The 19860-nt window shown below is 44.2% G+C and overlaps 1 protein-coding gene across 1 annotated transcript in view; it reads left to right on the plus strand.

Moving 5' to 3' along the window:
• The window catches only part of WBP2NL (WBP2 N-terminal like), a 35707-nt gene that overhangs the window by 5184 nt on the left and 10663 nt on the right, over nucleotides 1-19860 (plus strand). Inside the window, exons 3-5 of the mRNA XM_073644198.1 lie at nucleotides 1695-1830; nucleotides 7021-7113; nucleotides 8017-8220. Coding sequence (XP_073500299.1) covers nucleotides 1695-1830; nucleotides 7021-7113; nucleotides 8017-8220 — 433 coding nt within the window. The remainder of the gene's footprint in view (nucleotides 1-1694; nucleotides 1831-7020; nucleotides 7114-8016; nucleotides 8221-19860) is intronic.

The following is a 19860-nucleotide window of genomic DNA, read 5'->3' on the forward strand; positions in this document are numbered from 1 at the left end:
ATTTTAGAGGCTAGTAAAAGAATGTTTTTGTCACCGCTTAAAGCGCACCCGTCATCAGGATTGTGCTCAGTAAACCACATACACTGTCAGGTGGAGACATTACACTGATTTAAAATGATACCTTGGTTGATGAAATCCATTCTGTGGTTATTGTGTCATTTTTACTTTCAGCTTGGAGATAATGATATTCTCGTGCTTCGGGGCGACCTGTTGTGGGGGGGGGGTGCTCTATCTTGTGCTCTGCTTACATATTCATCTGTATGCTCTTATGACAGCTCCTGGTGCCTTCACTGATCTGCCTCCTATTTTACCTAGCCCCGCACTACTAGATGCATTATGCGAAATAGGAGGCAGGTCAGTGAAGGCACAGGGAGCTGTCATAGGAGCATACAGATGAATATGTAAGCAGAGCACCAGATGGAGGTTGCCCCGAAGCACGAGCATATCGTTATCTCCAAACTGAAAGTAAAGATTACACAACAACCACAGGATGGATTTCATCAACCAATGTATCATTTTAATCAGTGTAATGTCCCCACCTGACAGTGTATGTGTTTTACTTAGCACGATCCTGCTGACAGGTGCGCTTTATTGAGATCAGTAGCAGTTTTTTTTGTTTCTCTGTTCATTGAGCTGTGTGAGGGCTTAGGTTTTTTCATTGCGGGCTGGTGTTTTTATTGATACCATATCAGTGTACATATAACAGTTTGATTGCTTTGCTTTTTTTTTTGCATTTTTTAAGAACCGTGTTCTTAAATGGCATTTCTGGTGTTAATTTGTTTTCTCTTTATGACATTTACAATATGGGATAATTACTGATTTAATTTTAATCATGGTTTTACAGACCAGCCTATGCCAGATGTATTTATTTTTTATTGCTGTATTTTTAAACTGAGAAAGTGGGGGTTATTTAAATTTTTTTTTTTTTTAAACTTTTATAATTTATTTTATTTTTTTAGTCCTTTTATGGAACTTGAAACTGATCCTTTTGGTTGCTTATTCTACATACTGCAATGAGTATTGCACTATATGGTGTAAGTGATGGTCTCCTATGAAGGCCAGTCAGTTTCTGTGATTCAAAGGAGTACCCACCGTGGAGCCATTCAGCAGTGCCATGTGACAGGTTCTCTTTACTTAGCAAAATCCTGCTGACAGGTTCGCTTTAAAGTACAGGCAGTGTTATGTTGAGGCTGCTGCACTGATTAATATGATACCTGAGGTGAAGAAATCCATCTTGTGTAATCAGTGTTTGCAGTTTTGAGTTAATGATATGCCTGTGCTCCGGGACGGGACAATAAGCAGGGTCTGATCCTGTGCTCTCGGTCAGATCAGCAAGATAAGATCTGCCCACAGGCCGCCCCTATCTGTTTCTTTGTCTTTCTCTATGATGAGGAACATACTTGTGGTTCGGTGCAGGCCTGTGGGCAGGTCTTTTCTTGCTGATCTGGCCTAGAGCACAGGATAAGACCCTGCCTACAGTCCCGCCCCGGAGCACGGGCATATCATTAACTCGGAACTGCAATCACTGATTACACAAGATGGATTTCTTCACCTCAGGTATCATATTAATCAGTGCAGCAACCTCAACATGACACTGCCTGTAGTTTACTTAGCAAAATCCTGCTGACAGGTTCCCTTTAAATATAACGATAGTTGGCAGTAGTGACAATGGTATTGATTTCATCCTTTTCCAGGTGATCTTTCTAAGTAAGGGGAAGGATGCGATGATGTCCTTTATGATGCCGTTCTACCTTGTGAAGGGATGCTCGATAGAACAGCCAGTGTTCTCTGCAAACTACATCAAAGGAAGTGTCAGTTCTGAAGCCAATGGTAAGTTCACTACTGAATAAAGCCAATGGTGTGTTCAGTAGTTTCAAAATTGAGGCACTAAAATTTGGCACAAAGTAAATTAAAGATGTCCACTACTTTATTGATGACCTATTGGTTTGAATAGGAGGCAGATCTGTAGTACCCTGCTGCGGCCACTACCAGACTGCCAGCGCCGCAAGTGAGTACTTCTGGCCACCGATAACTTCAGTTTTGCAGGGATGCCGGGTGTCGAACCCTGGCCGATCAGACATTGATTATCTATCCTAAGGTAGATCATCAATCACAAAGTAGTAGACAACCTCTTTAACCAAAAAGTGGTATAAATTTATTCAAAGGTTTCTAAAGATGCAGCAGATTTATCATCCAGCACATCCTAGCCTGTCCAGTCTAAGTTTCCGCTCTCTACATATGAAGGGGTAAAGATGAACTCCATAATGTATGTTGAGTTTCTCAAACAGAACTTCCTGCCATGGTTCAAGAAGAAGAACCGTGCATTCCGCAGCAAGATCATTTCATGCATGATAATGCCCCGTCTCATGCTGCACATAACACATCTGCATCTCTGGCTGCTATGGGTATAAAAGGGGACAAACTTATGGTGTGGCCCCCATGCTCCCCTGACCTCAACCCCATTGAGAACCTCTGGAGCATCATCAAAAGGAGGGTCTTTGTTGGCGGGAGGCTGCGCACTTTCATCCCAATCCTGGGGAACCCCTTTAAAAATTATAGTAGACTAAATTTTCTATTTGTTTTGTAAAAAATATATATAAGATACAGGGCACATGGATTAATTATAACAAATGATCTTTTGACCGTCTGGATCTCATGGTTGCACCATCCCCTGTTTGAGGGTATGACCCCACTATCAGTATTTGGTCAGTATTCGGTCAGTATTTTTTCTCAGGAGTGGGAGCCAAAACCAGGTAGAAAACAATCAGGAAAAGGTATAATAAATGCAGAATTGGTGACTTGTTTCTATCACCCACTCCTGGTTTTGGCTCCCACTCCTGAGAAAAAATACTGACCAAATATTCATAGGCTATGTGCGCATGATTTGGAGCCTCCTGCGGTCCCGATGCCGCTGAATAGCCGCGCGGCTTCCGCCTTCATTATGCAAATGATCGGCGTGATTTTATTTATTTTTTTCCACATGCTTACTTTCCTCATAGATGTTCTGTGGACCCGCAAGAGAAATTGACATGGTGCGGGTCTGAAAGACGCTCCGCATGTCAGTTTCCGTGGGTGATCCGCAGGTGTCCAGAATTGGGATGACTTTACATATCTGAATCCTGACAGCATGCGGTGTGCACACTGTCAGGATTCTCTGGTATAGCCGGTTGCAAGGGACAGTCGTGTGCACCCCCTCCCCCCATATATGCAATTTGCATACTACTGCTCACATTGCGACGAGACGTTGTAGGGATTCCTCACTCTGGCAGCGGTTGAGGTAGGTGCAGGCACGAGGTAGCTAGGTGCAAAATAGTCAATTTATTAAAGTCCTTAAATCTTTAATCTTGGCACAAAGGTAAAAATAAAACAAACAGTCCTTTGTACAGCAAACACAGGCTCTCCCGTTTACAGCACAATAACTTATGGTCAGACTCTCCCCAGCAGACTACTCAGTATAAGGCTGGTTTCACACGTCCGTGTGTTTACAGTACCGGAAAACACTGTACCGGAGATAACCATGTGCCGCATCAGGATCACACGGACCGACACCTGGGAATCTGTGTACAGTTAGCGCTGTTCCCAAGCGATGGGTGCTGAATGCTGCCTTCATCATGGTTCCCTGCCTGCGCTGCGATCAGCACCAGCAGGGACAATGATGAGGATAATAGTAGTGTCTGCTCCTTCAGTGTCCCTGTGTAAAAATAAGATTAAAATAATAAAATCTTTATACTCATCTGTCCTAAGTGTCCCCCGCCGTAATCCATGCGACTGCTCACGCCGAGGAGCCAGAGAGAATGACTTCTGCAGTGAGTGGGCCCAGAGCTGTGCTCAGTGAGTGACAGGACACCGCTCGCTCAGTGCAGCTCTGGGGAGTGCTCACTGGAGCCTGCTCATTCTCCCCTGCTCCTCTGCGTCAGAGGATTACAGCAGGGGACGTCTCCGGACAGGTGAGTATATGGATTTTATTATTTTAATCTTATTTTTACACAGGAACACTGTGGGAGCAGACAATACTACTCTCATCATTGTCCCTGCTGGTGCTGATTGCAGCGCAGGCAGGGAACCACGATGAGGACAGTGTTCAGCACCCAGCGCTTGGGAACAGTGCTAACTGTACACTGATTCCCAGGTGCTGGTACGTGTCACATTGACACACGGATGTCATCCGTGTGGGACATTTTGCGGACTGTGCATCTGCTAAAAAAACGGACATGTCAGCTTGTGGCGCACACGGACATACGGTCCATGGAAACACACTGACATGTGCGCAGACCCATAGATTTGAACTGGTCTGCGTGTGTCAGTGTCTCCGGTACATGTGGAAACTGTCAAAACATGTACTGGAAACACAGACATGTGGAAGAGCCCTAACAGTTTATTTTCCTCCTTCCCCACACAGAACCCTAGTGAGGCAACAACAGCTGCCTTAAATAGCCCGTTCCAAGTTCTGGAACTGGAAGTAAGGGAATGGCCAATCCCTCCCAGCTTTAATAGTTGCTCCTAAAACCTGGACACAAAATCTGGGCCTATTAAAATACATCTGAGCACTATACGTGCTGGAGCCTGCTTCTCTGGGTTTTACATCACCAAGGCTTGGCACCTCGGTGACACATACTTCCCATCCAGGACCTGTCAAGCTTCCACCTTACAGCGCGCTCAGCTTCTTAGTTCATTTCTATTGAGGGAGAACGAGCATGTCTACACTGTGTTCCAAATTATTATGCAAATAATATTTTCTCAGATTTTCCCAAATTACCTATATGAATTGCAGTCATTGTAATTTTCCAGTCAAATAACTATTAGAGTACAATTGAAAGGTTTTTGTACAAACTGCCTATGATAACAGTATATTCTTAAAAAAATAAAAAACTCAAATTGCACTCAAAATGCATGTTCCAAATTATTATGCACAGCAGAGTTTTCAACCTTTTCATTTTAATAAATAACAAAAAAATGGTCATTTTTGAAATTATAAGCATTAGCAGGTTATTACAAACTGAAATCAAACAGTTTTCAACTCAAAACTTTATTCTAGGTGATGTTACATTTGCACATAGGACCGCTTGTTCGAAAGGAGCTTCTGAACTCTCTTGTCCATTGAATTTGTCAGGTTTTGGATGGTTTCTGCTTCAATTATTTAGCATGAGGACAGAATACCCTCCCAGAGCTGTTGCTTAGATGTGAACTGCCTCCCGCCATCATAGACACTCCTTTTGATGATGCTCCAGAGGTTCTGAATGGGGTTGAGGTCAGGGGAGCATGGGGGCCACACCATAAGTTTGTCCCCTTTTATGCCCACTCCATCCATCTGGACCATCGAACTGTTTTGTTCACCGATGAGTGCCGTGCAACGCTCGATGGTCCAGATGGATGGAGTGGAGGATGGCTGGTTGATGGACACCCCATGCAAACATGGCTACTTCTCCAACAAGGAGGAGGTGGAGTAATATTTTGGGCTGGAATCATGGGGAGAGAGATTGTCAGCCCCTTTAGGATCCCTGAAGGGGTAAAGATGAACTCCATAATGTATGTGGAGTTTCTCAAACAGAACTTCCTGCCATGGTTCAAGAAGAAGAACCGTGCATTCCGCAGCAAGATCATTTCATGCATGATAATGCCCCGTCTCATGCTGCACATAACACATCTGCATCTCTGGCTGATATGGGCATAAAAGGGGACAAACTTATGGTGTGGCCCCCATGCTCCCCTGACCTCAACCCCATTGAGAACCTCTGGAGCATCATCAAAAGGAGGGTCTTTGTTGGCGGGAGGCTGCGCACTTTCATCCCAATCCTGGGGAACCCCTTTAAAAATTATAGTAGAAAATTTAGTCTATTTGTTTTGTAAAATATATATATAAGATACAGGGCACATGGATTAATTATAACAAATGATCTTTTGACCGTCTGGATCTCATGGTTGCACCATCCCCTGTTTGAGGGTATGACCCCACTATCAGTATTTGGTCAGTATTCGGTCAGTATTTTTTCTCAGGAGTGGGAGCCAAAACCAGGTAGAAAACAATCAGGAAAAGGTATAATAAATGCAGAATTGGTGACTTGTTTCTATCACCCACTCCTGGTTTTGGCTCCCACTCCTGAGAAAAAATACTGACCAAATATTCATAGGCTATGTGCGCATGATTTGGAGCCTCCTGCGGTCCCGATGCCGCTGAATAGCCGCGCGGCTTCCGCCTTCATTATGCAAATGATCGGCGTGATTTTATTATTTTTTTTCCACATGCTTACTTTCCTCATAGATGTTCTGTGGACCCGCAAGAGAAATTGACATGCTGCGGGTCTGAAAGACGCTCCGCATGTCAGTTTCCGTGGGTGATCCGCAGGTGCACAGATATTCATAGTGGGCATGGGATTTCTAGAAATGCCATCCACTATGCTGTAACATCTGACCGCTGCAGGTTGCATGCTGCATAGACAGCAGCGTCAAACCCGCAGCGGCTCCTTACCGTGGGGCCATGGCCTCAGTGTTAATTTAGCTTCACATGTCTTTGTGACTGGATGCAAACATGGAGGTTTATTGCAGTTGCAAGGATAAAGGTAGAACCAAAAAAACAGCAAACCATTCATATGATATCGTTAATAGATAGGAAGAGCCAAAGGGTATTGGTGAGAATCACACAGTGCAGCTGATGTGCCACAATCTGGCAAGTAACCAAATCAAAGACTAAACTGTTAAGACAGAAGATAAATCTTATGCAAATTAATTTGTTATTGGTCATATAGAATATATGTATAGTACACATATGTATGTGTAGCATGTCTGGATCCAGTTGTGCCAGCATGACACGGCATCACTATTCCATATCTGAGAGTGCTCATTGTACCCATACCATTATACATGATAGATAGATAGATAGATTCACCCATGACTTAAATTGAATGACATTACTAAATATGATCCACCCAAGTGCTATACATATATGCCCCCAATCTCGATCTGTGACAAGTTAATTATATTAATGCTAAACTTAAATTGCTCTAAATGTTTTTTCTTTTCCAGGTGGTTGGGAAGGTCAGGCGTCATTTAAGTTTACTTTTAACAGTGGTGGAGCCATTGAATTTGGGCAACAAATGTTTAAGTTGGCAACCAATGGTATGTTTTGTTTTTTATCTTGTTTTAATCATCTAGTGCAGACAAGCTGACAGTAGTTTTAAATTTTGTTCTTAAAGAATAAATTGAGGATCTGTGGTATACATTAAGAGGATTTTCTGACAGAGGCCACATATCATGGAAAAAGCTATGTTTGCAGAATCATTACGTATCAAATGGCATAACTGAAAAAAAAAAGAAGGTATACCACTAAGACTGTTAAAAAAACTGTTATTTTGCCTTCCATTGGGTGAATGGGTAGGTTTGGCGCATGCGATGTGAACTTTTTCAGCACTTCATCCCAATAGATATTGCAGACGTACAGTTAATTCTGCCTCACATTTAATAACACAGATTATTTTTTACTGTTCATTTAGTCACTATGTCCCTGATTTATCAAGACCGGCGATTTTTATCAATTGGGAGTGCCTGACAAATGGTGTGTGCCTCGTCACATATCTTACTCCAGTCCCTGACTGAAGTGAGATTTCTGGCTTAAGGAACGCCACATCTCTTCCTGAATTAGAGGAGCTGTGGCGTAGTGCCCCAATCCCTTCCCAGCTTTGCTCATTTTGGCAGAGCTAGTAGAAACTGGTGTGAAAATACCAAGAGTCACTAAATTTTTGTGCAACCAAAATCTTGTGACTTTTCAAAGCAATTTATACCATAATTCTCGCAAAATTCCTTTGATGAATCGGGGCCTATATCTGTTGGGAGTTTGTTCCAAGCTTCTACTGTACTACTACTTATGATTCCTCCTAGTAATACTTTTGTACTTACGTCACTCATTAAGTTTGGCTGCATTTTGAAGTGACACGCTGACTTTTCTCTGAACGTTTTCGATTTACTGTGTTATTTAAAAATTGAGTTTTTTAGTCCTCGCTAATATTGTGTAACTTTGTTTAGCTTCTAGACCACCACATGTTCCTAATCCTGGCTATGGATACACACCTGCTCCTGTTCCTGGAGTTTATGGTTCTGGAGGATATCCCCCTGCTCCTGGGGGTTATGTTCCAGCCCCTCCTGCGGGGCCCTACCCCTACATGCCAGCTATGAATGGATATGGTCCAGCACCTCAGCCCATGGGTTATCCATATGCTGCCCCAACAGGTATTGAAATGATGCTCAGAAAGTAAAGAAGCACTAATACTAACTTTTTTTTATTAAATATGTGTATGTGCATATAATGTAGTGTGAGAATATTAATATACTCGCCTATCGCTGCTCTCTCCGGTGTTCAGCGCCGTTCTGCTCCACTTCTTGGTGACCTCACTGCTCTGCAAACTGTCCAGGTCTCCCTGCTTTCTGCGCGATCCAAAAGTCTATTTTGCAACGAAAGCCTATGGAGTGGCAGAACGAGGGTCAGAACCAGACTCCATAGGCTTTTATTGTAAATGTGAGTGCCGGCTCATGCATAGCGCGTAGAGTGAGCCGGATAGCCAGATGTGCAGTGACGTCACGGAGAAGCGGAGCAGAACGGCGCTGGACACTTTTAAAGGGAATCTGTCACCCCCTGGAACTTATCTGACCTCTAAAACATACAGGTTATAGAAATGTGAATCTATACCTACCTGTATGCCTCATAATAGAGGTCTCGTTGCTGTAAAATGTCTTTTTATTCCTACAAGTTTCTGATGTGTTCCAGTCCTGGGGACTGGAAGAAAACCCCGGCTCCTGTGTGAATTATAATGTTTCCTCCCTCCCCTGCATGTCACAGTGCCTGGATTTGGCTGCGGCTGCTGCAGCTGCACATCACAGGGCACTGTGACTTGCAGGGGAGGGGGGGAAGCATTGTAATTCACACAGGAGGCCCCAGCTCCACAGCATCAGAAACTTGCTGAATAAAAACACATTTCACAGCAACCAGACCTCTAATATGAGGCATACAGGTAGATATAGATTCCTCTTTTATATCAGCTGTATGTCCATATTAGTAGGTCAGATAAGTGCCAGGGGGTGACAGATTCCCTTTAATGATTAAAAAGTTGATGTATACTTAACCCCTTTTAAAGCCCAAGGCGTATTAGAACATATCTGTGCCCTGGGCTTTAAGAGCCTGATACGTATTAATATGTCATTGCGATCGCACACGCACTGTGTCAGCTGATTGTCACAGCTGACACCCGGTGCTATGTGTAGGGAGCGGTCCCGCACCGCTCCCGGCTCATTAACTCCCGCAATGCTGCGATCTAAGTCGATCGCAGCATTGAGGTGGCAAGGGGAGGTGATCGCAATACTCGCCTCCTCTTCCGGCTTCCAGCGCTGTCTGGCGCGGCTTCCTGGATGTTGCCATGATGACCTGATGTCGTCATGACAACATCCGGGTCACCAGACCAGCAGTAAGATAGTTTGGTCATGCGCAGTGCATGACCAAAATATCTTCTCCCTGTGCAGCGGTGACTGCCTGCATGGCACAGGGATGGTGCTCCATCCCTATGCTATGCAGTCGCTCAGAATAAAAAAAGTGAAAGTCCCATAGTGGGACAAAGTATAAAAGTAAAAAAAAATGTCAAAATGTGTGTGGGGGGGGGGAGGAGGAAAAATATAAAAAAAAAAAAATATAATCCAGCAAAAATAAAAATATAATGTACCCCTCAATAAATATTATTATGGGAAAAAAAACAATAAAAGTGCACATATTTGGTATCGCCGCGTCCGGAACGACCTGACCTATAAAATTGCCCCACTAGTTAACCCCTTCAGTGAACACGGTAATTTTTTTTTATAAAAAACGAAGCAAAAAACAATGCTTTATCACCATACCGCTAAAGAAAAAAATGGAATAACACGCGATCAAAAAGATGAATATAAATAAAAATAAGACGGCTTAGACCGTCGAAACGCGTTGTGGCAGTGGTATTGGAGGAAGAATAAAGGTCGGTTATCATCTATTAAATTGTCCAGTATTCCTTTGGCGCTCCCTGAGACCGCTGCACCATTGTTTACATATAAATAAAAATGGTACCGCTGAAAACGTCATCTCGTCCCGCAAAAAACAAGCCGCCATACAGCTCCATCAGCCGAAAAATAAAAAAGTTATAGCTCTCAGAATAAAGCGATGCAAAAAAATATTTTTTTCTATAAAATTGCTTTTATTATGTAAAAGCACCAAAACATAGAAAAACGATATAAATGTGGTACCGCTGTAAATGTACTGACCCGAAGAATAAAGCTGCCTTATCAATTTTACCACACGCGGAGCAGAATAAAAATTAAAAAAAAAAAAAAAAAAAGATTCCTGAATTGTTGGTTTTTGTTTATTCTGCCTCCCACAAATCGGAATAGAAAGCGATCAAAAAAGTCACGTGCCTGAAAATGGTACCAATAAAAAACGTCAACTCATCCCGCAAAAAACAAGCCGTCACATGACTGTCGGCCAAAATATGGAAAAATTATAGCTCTCAAAATATGGCGATGCAAAAACTAGATTTTACAAAAAATGCGTCTTTTAGTGTGTGACAGCTGTCAATTAGTGTTGAGCGAGTATGTTCTATTAACCCTTTCGGTGAGTATGCTCGGGCCGAGCTCCGAATATTTATAGCTGCTCGGTGATATGGTTGAATCGCTTCCTTGTGCATGATTTGCAACTGCTTGACAGCTATATAAATACTCGGAGCTCGGCCCGAGCATACTCGGACAGAACCTACTCGTTCAACACTACTGTCAATCATAAAAACCCGATATGATTCTGGTATCGCTGTAGTCGCACCGACCCGAAGAATAAAGTAGTCTAATCACTTATACCGCACAAGGAACGGCGTAAAAAAATAAACTCTTGGGCTAGGGTTAGGGTTGGGATTTTTTTCAAAAGTAGAAAAAAAAAGATGACTATATGGCAACTAGTGTTGAGCGCAAGTGCTCCCTACTTGGGTATGCATTGAGTATCGCGGGTGCTCGAGTCTCCGCCCCATATGCTTCGTGGCCAAAAAATCCTTGCGGGGATTGCCTGCCATGCACGAGCTATCCCCACACGTTTTTTTTTGGGTGTCTAATAACCGTGAAACATGCAGGCGGGGACTCGAGCATGTCACTCGAGCACCCGTGATAAATGGTGCACACCTGAGTATCCGATGCAAACTCAAGTAGCGAGCACTTGCGCTCAAGACTAATAACAACTTATTCAATGTGATGACCTAATGTTATCAAATTCTGTGTCGTACCTCTGGGTTCAAAATGTTAACTATAACCCTTGATAAAATCCTTGAGGGGTCTAGTTTCCAAAATGAGGTCACTTGTGGGGGGTTTCCACTGTTTAGGCACATCAGGGGCTCTCCAAACGCAACATGGCGTCCGCTAATTATTCAAGCAAATTTTACATTCAAAAAGTCAAATGGCGCTCCTTCCCTTCCGAACCCTGCCGTGTGCCCAAACAGTGTTTTTTCCCCACATATGGGGTATTTTCGTGCCCAGGGGAAATTGCACAACAAATTTTGGGGTCTATTTTTTCCTGTTACCCCTGCGAAAATAAAAAAAAATTGGGTCTAAAGTAACATTTTTGTGAAAAAAGTTAAATGTTCATTTTTTTCTTCCACATTCCAAAAATTCCTGTGAAGCACCTGAAGGGTTCATAAAGTTCTTGAATGTGGTTTTGAGCACCTTGAGGGGTGCAGTTTTCAGAATGGTGTCACTTTTGGGTATTTTCTGTCATAAAGACCCCTCAAAGTGACTTCAAATGTGATGTGGTCACTAAAAAAATGGTTTTGTAAATTTTGTTGGAAAAATGAGAAATCGCTGGTCAACTTTTAACCCTTATAGCTCCCTAATAAATAAAAAAAATAAAAAAATTTGGGTTCCAAAATTGTGCTGATGTAAAGTAGACATGTGGGAAATGTTATTTATTAACTATTTTGTGTAACATATCTCTCTGATTTAAGGGCATAAAAATTAAAATTTTGAAAATTGCAAAATTGTCAAAATTTTCGCCAAATTTCCTTTTTTTCACAAATAAACGCAAGTGATATCGAAGAAATTTCACCACAATCATGAAGTACAATATGTCACGAAAAAACAATCTCAGAATCAGGAGGATCCGTTGAAGCGTTTCAGAGTAATTACCTCATAAAGTGACCGTGGTCAGAATTGAAAAAATTGGCCTGGTCATTAACGTGCAAACCACCTTGGGTTGTAAAGGGGTTAATATGTAAGTGCACTTCTAAAATGCAATTGACACGTCATAGAGACAGCTTTGATTCATGTTGCTGCACTGATCTTAAGGCTATGTGCCCACGATGCAGAAATGCTCCGGATTTTTCCTGAGCGTTTCTGCATCTCCCTGGCAAAAAAACGCATGCGGTTTGTACATGTGGATTGTACATGCGATTTTCCTGCCAGGGACAACCGGATGTGAAGCGTTCTTCACATGCATTTCCGCGTGCGGGTTGACAAGCGATTTTACCATCACTTGTAAAAGTGCTTGACAACTTGGTCACACTATATAAATCCATGCAACCGGCATGGATTTATATAGTGTGACTGAAAGAATGGTAAAAAATAAAAAAATAAATATATACTTACCTTCTGATTAGCCCCCGGAGTCTTGATTCGATCCGTCCTGGCTGCTGGCAGCTCGTGGTACACTGAAGGACCCGCCGTCACATGACTAAATGATGTCAGCGCAGGTGCTTCAGTCCACCGCGATCTGCCGGCAAGCGAACACAAGCACACCCGGGGCCATCAGAAGGTAAGTTTTATATTTATTTTTTATTTTATTCTTTTCCCCTCACCCATGACAGCACACCTGGAGAGAGAGGGATCCGCCCCACCAAGGACAGGAAACCGTCTGAAATAAAAGGGCGGTACCTCTCCCTCGCTTCAGTTGGTTTCCTGTCCTTGATGGGGAACCTGTCTGGAAGAAAGAAGACTTACCTGGGGCTGTCCCGGTGTGGAAGAGCGGGCACTGGCCTGTGCACCGGGTTCAGTATCCCAGAAGCGCCGTCCGCAGCTTCCCCTGGGGTTTCTGCGCCGAGCGGGCGCACGCGGTGAGGCAGGCTCCGTCCTCCCGTAGACCGCTGCGCCGCCCTCCCCCTGCCGCTTTTGCCGGCCGCACAGTGACTTCCGGGTAGGACGCGTCTGACGTCACAGCGCGAGGCACTCTGGGAGAGGCGTGCCAGATGACGTCAGGAGGCGGCACCCGATCCCAGATGGCGCCCTGTGAAGCGTTCCAGGCCGTTTTTTTTCGATGGAGCTCTGGCCCGGGAAGGGCCCCATGAACCGGAGGAGGTGCTGGATGGCCCTATTTTAGGAGGAGGGGGTTATCCTGAAAGCGTGGTACGCTTCTGAAGCATGGCTGACCAGGATAGCCAAGAGCAGCAGCTAACCCCCCCCCCCCTCAGCAACGGAAGAAGCAGAGGGATGCCTCTCACACCGACAGCCGCTCGAGCAATCGCAGTGGCAACTGCAGGAGCAAGGTGTCAAGCGCCTCTGGTCCAACCAGAAAGGAATCATCGGTTCCGCTACAGCCTCCGAATCCGGTACCCGTTTGTGACTTCCAGGGGTGAATGATCTTCGTGAATGTCACCTTTTAGTAATGGGAAGTCTCTTATGTGCTTCCTTTTATAGGAGCCTAAGAAGAGTAGCGCCAAGCAAAAGCACAGAATGTGTGCCCTATGCCAAACTTCCCTCCCCATAGATTGGCAAAAGCCGCTTTGCCCGAACTGCGTTGCTAAAACTATAGCGGAAAATTCCCTGGATTTCGCATCTAATTTAAAGTCTATAGTCCACGCAGAGGTTCAGGAGTCCCTGAAGGGGTTGCTTAGAGGGAAGAAAAGATCCCATAGAGATGTCTCCTCCAAATCTGATCCTCCCAGTCTGAGGATCTGTGGCTGAGTGATTCATCATCCTCTTCCTCATCGGATAACAGTAGACCCTGTTTTCCCATTGAGAGTACGGACAGACTGGTTAGAGCAGTCAGATCAACCATGGGTCTTGGGGAGGAGAAAGCATCCAAATCCCGGGAAGACATTATGTTTGCGGGCCTTGGAGAAAGAAAGAGGCGCTCCTTTCCGGTAAACACTAAAATTCAGGGCCTCATTGACCGAGAGTGGAAGAGACCAGAAAGATCAGGGACCTTACCCTCCTTCTCTAAAAGAAGGTACCCCTTCGAAGAGAAGGACTCTGAGCCTTGGGATAAGATCCCCAAAGTTGACGGGACTGTAGCCAGGTCGTCCAAAAAATCTTCCCTGCCCTTGGAGGACTCGGGCGTCCTAAAAGATGCCCTTGATAAAAAGGCTGATTCCTTTCTCCGTCATACTTGGGAAGCTGCAGCAGGAGGCCTGAAGCCAGCTGTAGCGGGCACCTGTGTGGCAAGATCCCTAATGGTGTGGCTCCAACAGTTGGAGGACCAGCTTAAGGATAAAAAGGTCTCTAGGGATAGAGTCCTTTCAAATCTACCCCTAATGCAGGCAGCATCGGCCTTCCTGGCGGACTCTTCAGCAGACTGTCAGGCTTTCGGCTAGAGCAGCAGGTCTATCTAATGCTGCCAGACGGGCCTTGTGGCTCAAAGATTGCCCAAGCGACCTACAGTCGAAGCATAAATTGTGTTCCCTCCCATGTGATGGTAGACTCCTGTTTGGCCTAAAGTTGGAAGACCTTTTAGCAAAGGCGGGCGATAAAAACAAAGGGTTCCCAGGATTTTCAGGGGACTCAAAAAGGTTTGGTTTTCGGAGGAGGAAATTTAATCGGGGTCGCCCTCCAGGAGACAGGAGAAGATGGGAGACCAAGTCCAAAAAGGAGTCGGGCTATATGTTTGGGGGACCGTCCTCAAATACAAAGAGATCCTCCCAATGACGCCATGCCGAAGGTTGGGGGGAGGCTTTTCCACTTTTTTCCAGCTTGGAAAGCAATTACAGCAAACCCCTGGATTTTGAACATTGTAAGTGGTGGCCTGAAGATACGGTTCAGCCAGATCCCTTGTCGGACCTTTGTGGTTACCCCCAAAAGGAAGATCCAGGAAGAACAGATAACACTGGAAGCAGAGATATTAGATCTAGTAGGGAAACGAGTCCTTCTCGAAGGGCCGATACCACAGAGGGAAGGGATTCTATTCCCCTTTGTTCATGATAAAAAAAAACAAAAAAAAAACAACGGGTCCCTAAGGACCATCATCAACCTCAGGAGTCTGAACCAGTTAATAGAAAATCAGACCTTCAAGATGGAATCAGTGGGCTCGGCAGTGAAGCTCTTACACCACAATTTGCTTTATGGCAGTAATAAACTTGAAGGACGCATATTATCACGTGCCAATTCATCCAGACTACCAGAAGTATCTGAGAGTAGCCCTGTTCATTCAGGAAGAGCTGAGGCATTTTCAGTTTGCTGCCCTACCCCTTCGGCCTCTCCATAGCCCCAAGAATATTTACAAAATTAATAGCGGCAGTAACAGCCTTTCTACGAATCAAGAACGTAGTAATCATGCCCTATTTAGACGATTTCTTAATAGTAGGGAAATCACAAGCCCACTGCTCCAGTCAACTTCTAGAAGTCGCGACAGTGTTGCATCAGCTAGGGTGGTTGGTAAATTGGTAAATTCCCAAAAGTCAAAACTAACCCCCTCAAGGACTCAGACCTTCCTAGGTCTAATCCTAGACTCTCATCTCCAAGCCTGCTTCCTCCCAGAAGACAAGGTCCGCAATTTGCTCGTTTTAGTCTTGAAAGCCATGCAATCTCCAGTGATGTCTCTAAGAGAGGCAGTGCCCCTCCTGGGCTCTATGACGGCCTGTCTCCCAGCAGTCAAATGGCTCAGGGGCATATGAGACTTCTTCAGTGGGAGGTCCTGTCAGCGCAGAGGTCCTTCAACACGCATTTAGAAAGCAAGTGCTCTCTCTCCCCAGAAGCTGTAGATTCCCTTTCGTGGTGGACAGACAGGGGAAATCTGACCTCAGGCGTACAGTGGTCCAGGCCAGTCGATCGGGTGATTACGACCGATGCGAGCAGTTCTGGATGGGGGGGGGGGGGTCATCTGGCAGAGCTCTCAATACAGGGTCACTGGACATACCACGAGATGGGGGCATCCTCAAACATAAAGGAGCTTTGGGCAGTAGAGAGATCCCTCATAGGCTTCCTTCCTCATATTCAGGGTCACCACGTCCAGGTCGGGTCCGACAACCGAACATCAGTAGCCTATGTGAATCATCAGGGGGGAACAAGATCACGCTCTCTGATGGCTGTGGCAGACAGAATCCTTCATCTGGCAGAGCGACACCTCCCATCCCTCAGTGCCCTTCACATAAAGGGGGTAGAAAATGTAAAAGCAGACTTTCAGGGGGAATGGAGCTTGAACCCGGAGGTCTTCCAACAGATTGTCCAGTTATGGGGGCAGCCAGACATAGACCTGTTCGCCACTGGAGCAAACAGGAAGGTAGACGGATTCTGTTCCTTAAATCCAGCAGAAAGTCCCCATGCCGTGGATGCCCTACAGATCCTTGGAAGTTCAGGAAGGCCTATACCTTTCCCCCGTTAGTAATGGTTCCAGTAGTGGTGAGGAAGATTCGGGAGGAAGGCGCAAGGGTAATTCTTATAGCCCCTTTTTGGCCCAAGAGGCCTTGGTTCTCCTTGCTCCGACTAATGACGGTTTCAGATCCCTGGGTTCTACCAGAAAGGCCGGACCAGTATTCCACGCCTAACCTCTTTGGGAGGTCCTCTCAATGCTCTGTAAACAACTGAAGCGAGGGAGAGGTACCACCCTTTTATTTCAGACGGTTTCCTGTCCTTGGTGGGGCGGATCCCTCTCTCTCCAGGTGTGCTGTCATGGGCTCAGGAAAAACCGGCTACCGGTAAGTAACCGTGGTGTTTTTTTTTTTTTTTTTTTTTTTACAGGTACTATGGTACCCGGGTCCGGAGGAGAGTCTCCTTTCCTCCACACCCGGGTACCATCCGCACATTGAAACGCGTGGATTCCGCATGTACAAATGCAGTGATTCGTAATCCATGCGTTCCAATGCAAGTCAATGGCGGCGAAAACGCAGTGCTTCTGCAAAATAACTGGTAGTGCTGCTTTTTTTTCCGCAATGATAACCGGCAGCGGAAATTTCCGCAGCATGTGCACAGCACATGCTGATTATCATTAGGGAACATGGCAGGCCTTCTCCCATGCGGTTTTTAGGCGTTTCTGCAGCGGAATTGCCTCTGCAAAAACGCTTAAACGCATCGTGGGCACAGCCTTATAATGAAAGAACCAAGGTGCTCGGTCAACAATCAAATTTATTTTAGATGCTGTTGGTTTTCTGGGACATACTGATAAAGTTTGACAAGTGACTATACTTGATAAGGATGAGCTACAGTTTCTTATATTGTATTAGTAAAAGGATTACATATGCCTGAGAAATATTTATGTGGAATTCTGCACCATTTATTTAGTCTGATGGTGGCACCTTAAATGCTTAGGCAAGAAAGTTCTAGCTGATCTCCACTAGGATATGTTAGACTGTGCATACACGTAGCCGACCATTTATTCTTGTATTGCATGCTCCAGACGTATCGGCAGACCTGCCATGACTGGCATAGCATGGAAGCTCTCCATCACCAGCTGTGATTAGAGGATCCCAGGCAGGACTTTGTTAAAGAGATGCCTCGCTGAGCAACAGAATCAAACAGCAAAATTGTGAAAATACCATATCAGAGTACTATAGCGATATGCATCATACGACCAGTTGGGAACCTTTTCTCTATGTGCCTTGTAAGCTCATTACCCGAACTCCATGGCCAATAGTCACGTAACCTTGTCACCGATATCTCCTCTCCATCTGGTCCTCACCTAGCTGCGCCTCTCCACTTTCTTTACACTTTATTTTGGCTTCTATACTGGCTGGGTGACCACTTTATGGAGCCTTATTTACACTGGTCGGGGTAATAGTTAACACCTTGTAATTTATTGTCAAAAGGATGAAAAATAGGAGGTATTGTATTTGATTCTTTCTGATTCAAGTCACCTGTAAATTTGGAGTTGGAAATAATTAGTAATTCCCAGCAACCTGGTGAGACATTTGGGTAACAGATCGTCTTGATAGCTGTAGGTCACTGGATATCAGACCTTGATTTGTTGGGGACATTTTCATGTGCCAACCACAGTTTTTAAACAACCTCCAATTGGCTAGGTGCCAGCCCACATGGTTGTTTAAATAATCTCAAGAACGTTCTGTGCACACCGGATAGTCATTAATACAGTTGTAGAGGTAATCTCTCCATCAGCAGCACTCCGCCAGTTTACACCAATAATATGCTCCCGAGGACAATAATTGCTTAAAAATTATTGGTTCCAACAAACGAGCGTTCTGCTTGTTAATCGTATGACTGCCGGCCTATTTAGACAAGCTGATAATTGGGAACGAGTTTACCTAGGAACAATTGTTCCTGATTATCAGGCCGTCTAAACAAGCCTCTAGTTATCTTTCTGATTAAGGAGAATAACTGCATTCACGATGTTATTCTGTATTCTGACCCTTTTAGCTGGACACATTTAGTGTAGTCTATTCCAGTTTTGTGTAATCCCTGTATAGAGCTCTGGGCATCGCTGGCACTGGCTGTTACATGGTGGGCACCCAAGACAAACTGCTGCTGGCTCTGAACACATCAGTCACATCAGTTAAATCCCATAAAAGCTGATGTCACGCGTTACAGTTGTATTTAAAAGTCCTCATGATAGCGGCTGCCACTCCTGACAGCCCCGACATCCTGCGTGACGTGATTGTTGGCGGTCAGTCGGTTGACATTGCAGTCGATGGTGGGGGGCCTTGTGCCATATGAGATTTCCTATTAAGACCAACCTCTGGCTGACCTTCATAGGAGAATCTCTATTTCGCAATATTCTGCAATACTGTCGTTTTGCATAGATGATCAAGAGATCACAGGTTCAAGTTTTCTAAAAGAACTAATTAAAAATTAAAAAAAAAACTATTTAAAAAAAATAAATAAATATAAAATATATATATATATATATATATATATATATATATATATATATATATATATATATATATATATATATATATATATATATATATATATATATATATATATATATATATATATATATATATATATATATATATATAATCGTATATTCCGGCGTATAAGACGACCTGGTGTATAAGACGACCCCCCTACTTTCCTGTTAAAATATAGAGTTTAGGATCTATTCACCGTATAAGACTACCCCTTTTCCAACGCATACCAAACACCGGTAAAAATTAAAAAAAAACAGATTTGAATTTAACATGGTCCTTTTTTAATTTAAATTCTTATGACATGCAGGTATATAGCAGGAAAACTGTCACTCATAAACATATTAAAATAGGGGGGACCCCACGTCATTTTTTGGGGGGGTCCCCCATTCTAATAGCTAGTAAAGGCTAGGTATTCAGCTGGGGGCTGATATTAGTAGCCTGGGAAGCTCCGTGGGTATTACCCTCTTCCCAGACTTCAAACATCTGCCCCAGCCGTCTGCTTAACCTCCGCTAGAGACTATAATGATGGTGGATCCCACGCCAATTTTCTTTTTAAAAAATCCTTTATTTTAACACTAAATGACAATTGAGGGGTTAATAAAGATGCAGTCCCTAAATTATTAATTTTGTAATTAATTTTTGCCAAAAATGTTGACGTGGGGCTTCGCCATATTTTTGTGTCCAGCCAGGTACAGCAGGCAGGAACGGGCTGCACCCAACCACCAGCTGCCTATTTGTACCTGGCCGGACACAACAATATAGGGAAGCCCTTTTTTTTTTAATTATTTCATGAAATAATTAAAAAAAAAAA

Source organism: Phyllobates terribilis, unplaced genomic scaffold, assembly GCF_046119375.1.
Source record: "Phyllobates terribilis strain yellow unplaced genomic scaffold, ASM4611937v1 Scaffold_8__6_contigs__length_399053987, whole genome shotgun sequence".
Classification (NCBI taxonomy): domain Eukaryota; kingdom Metazoa; phylum Chordata; class Amphibia; order Anura; family Dendrobatidae; genus Phyllobates; species Phyllobates terribilis.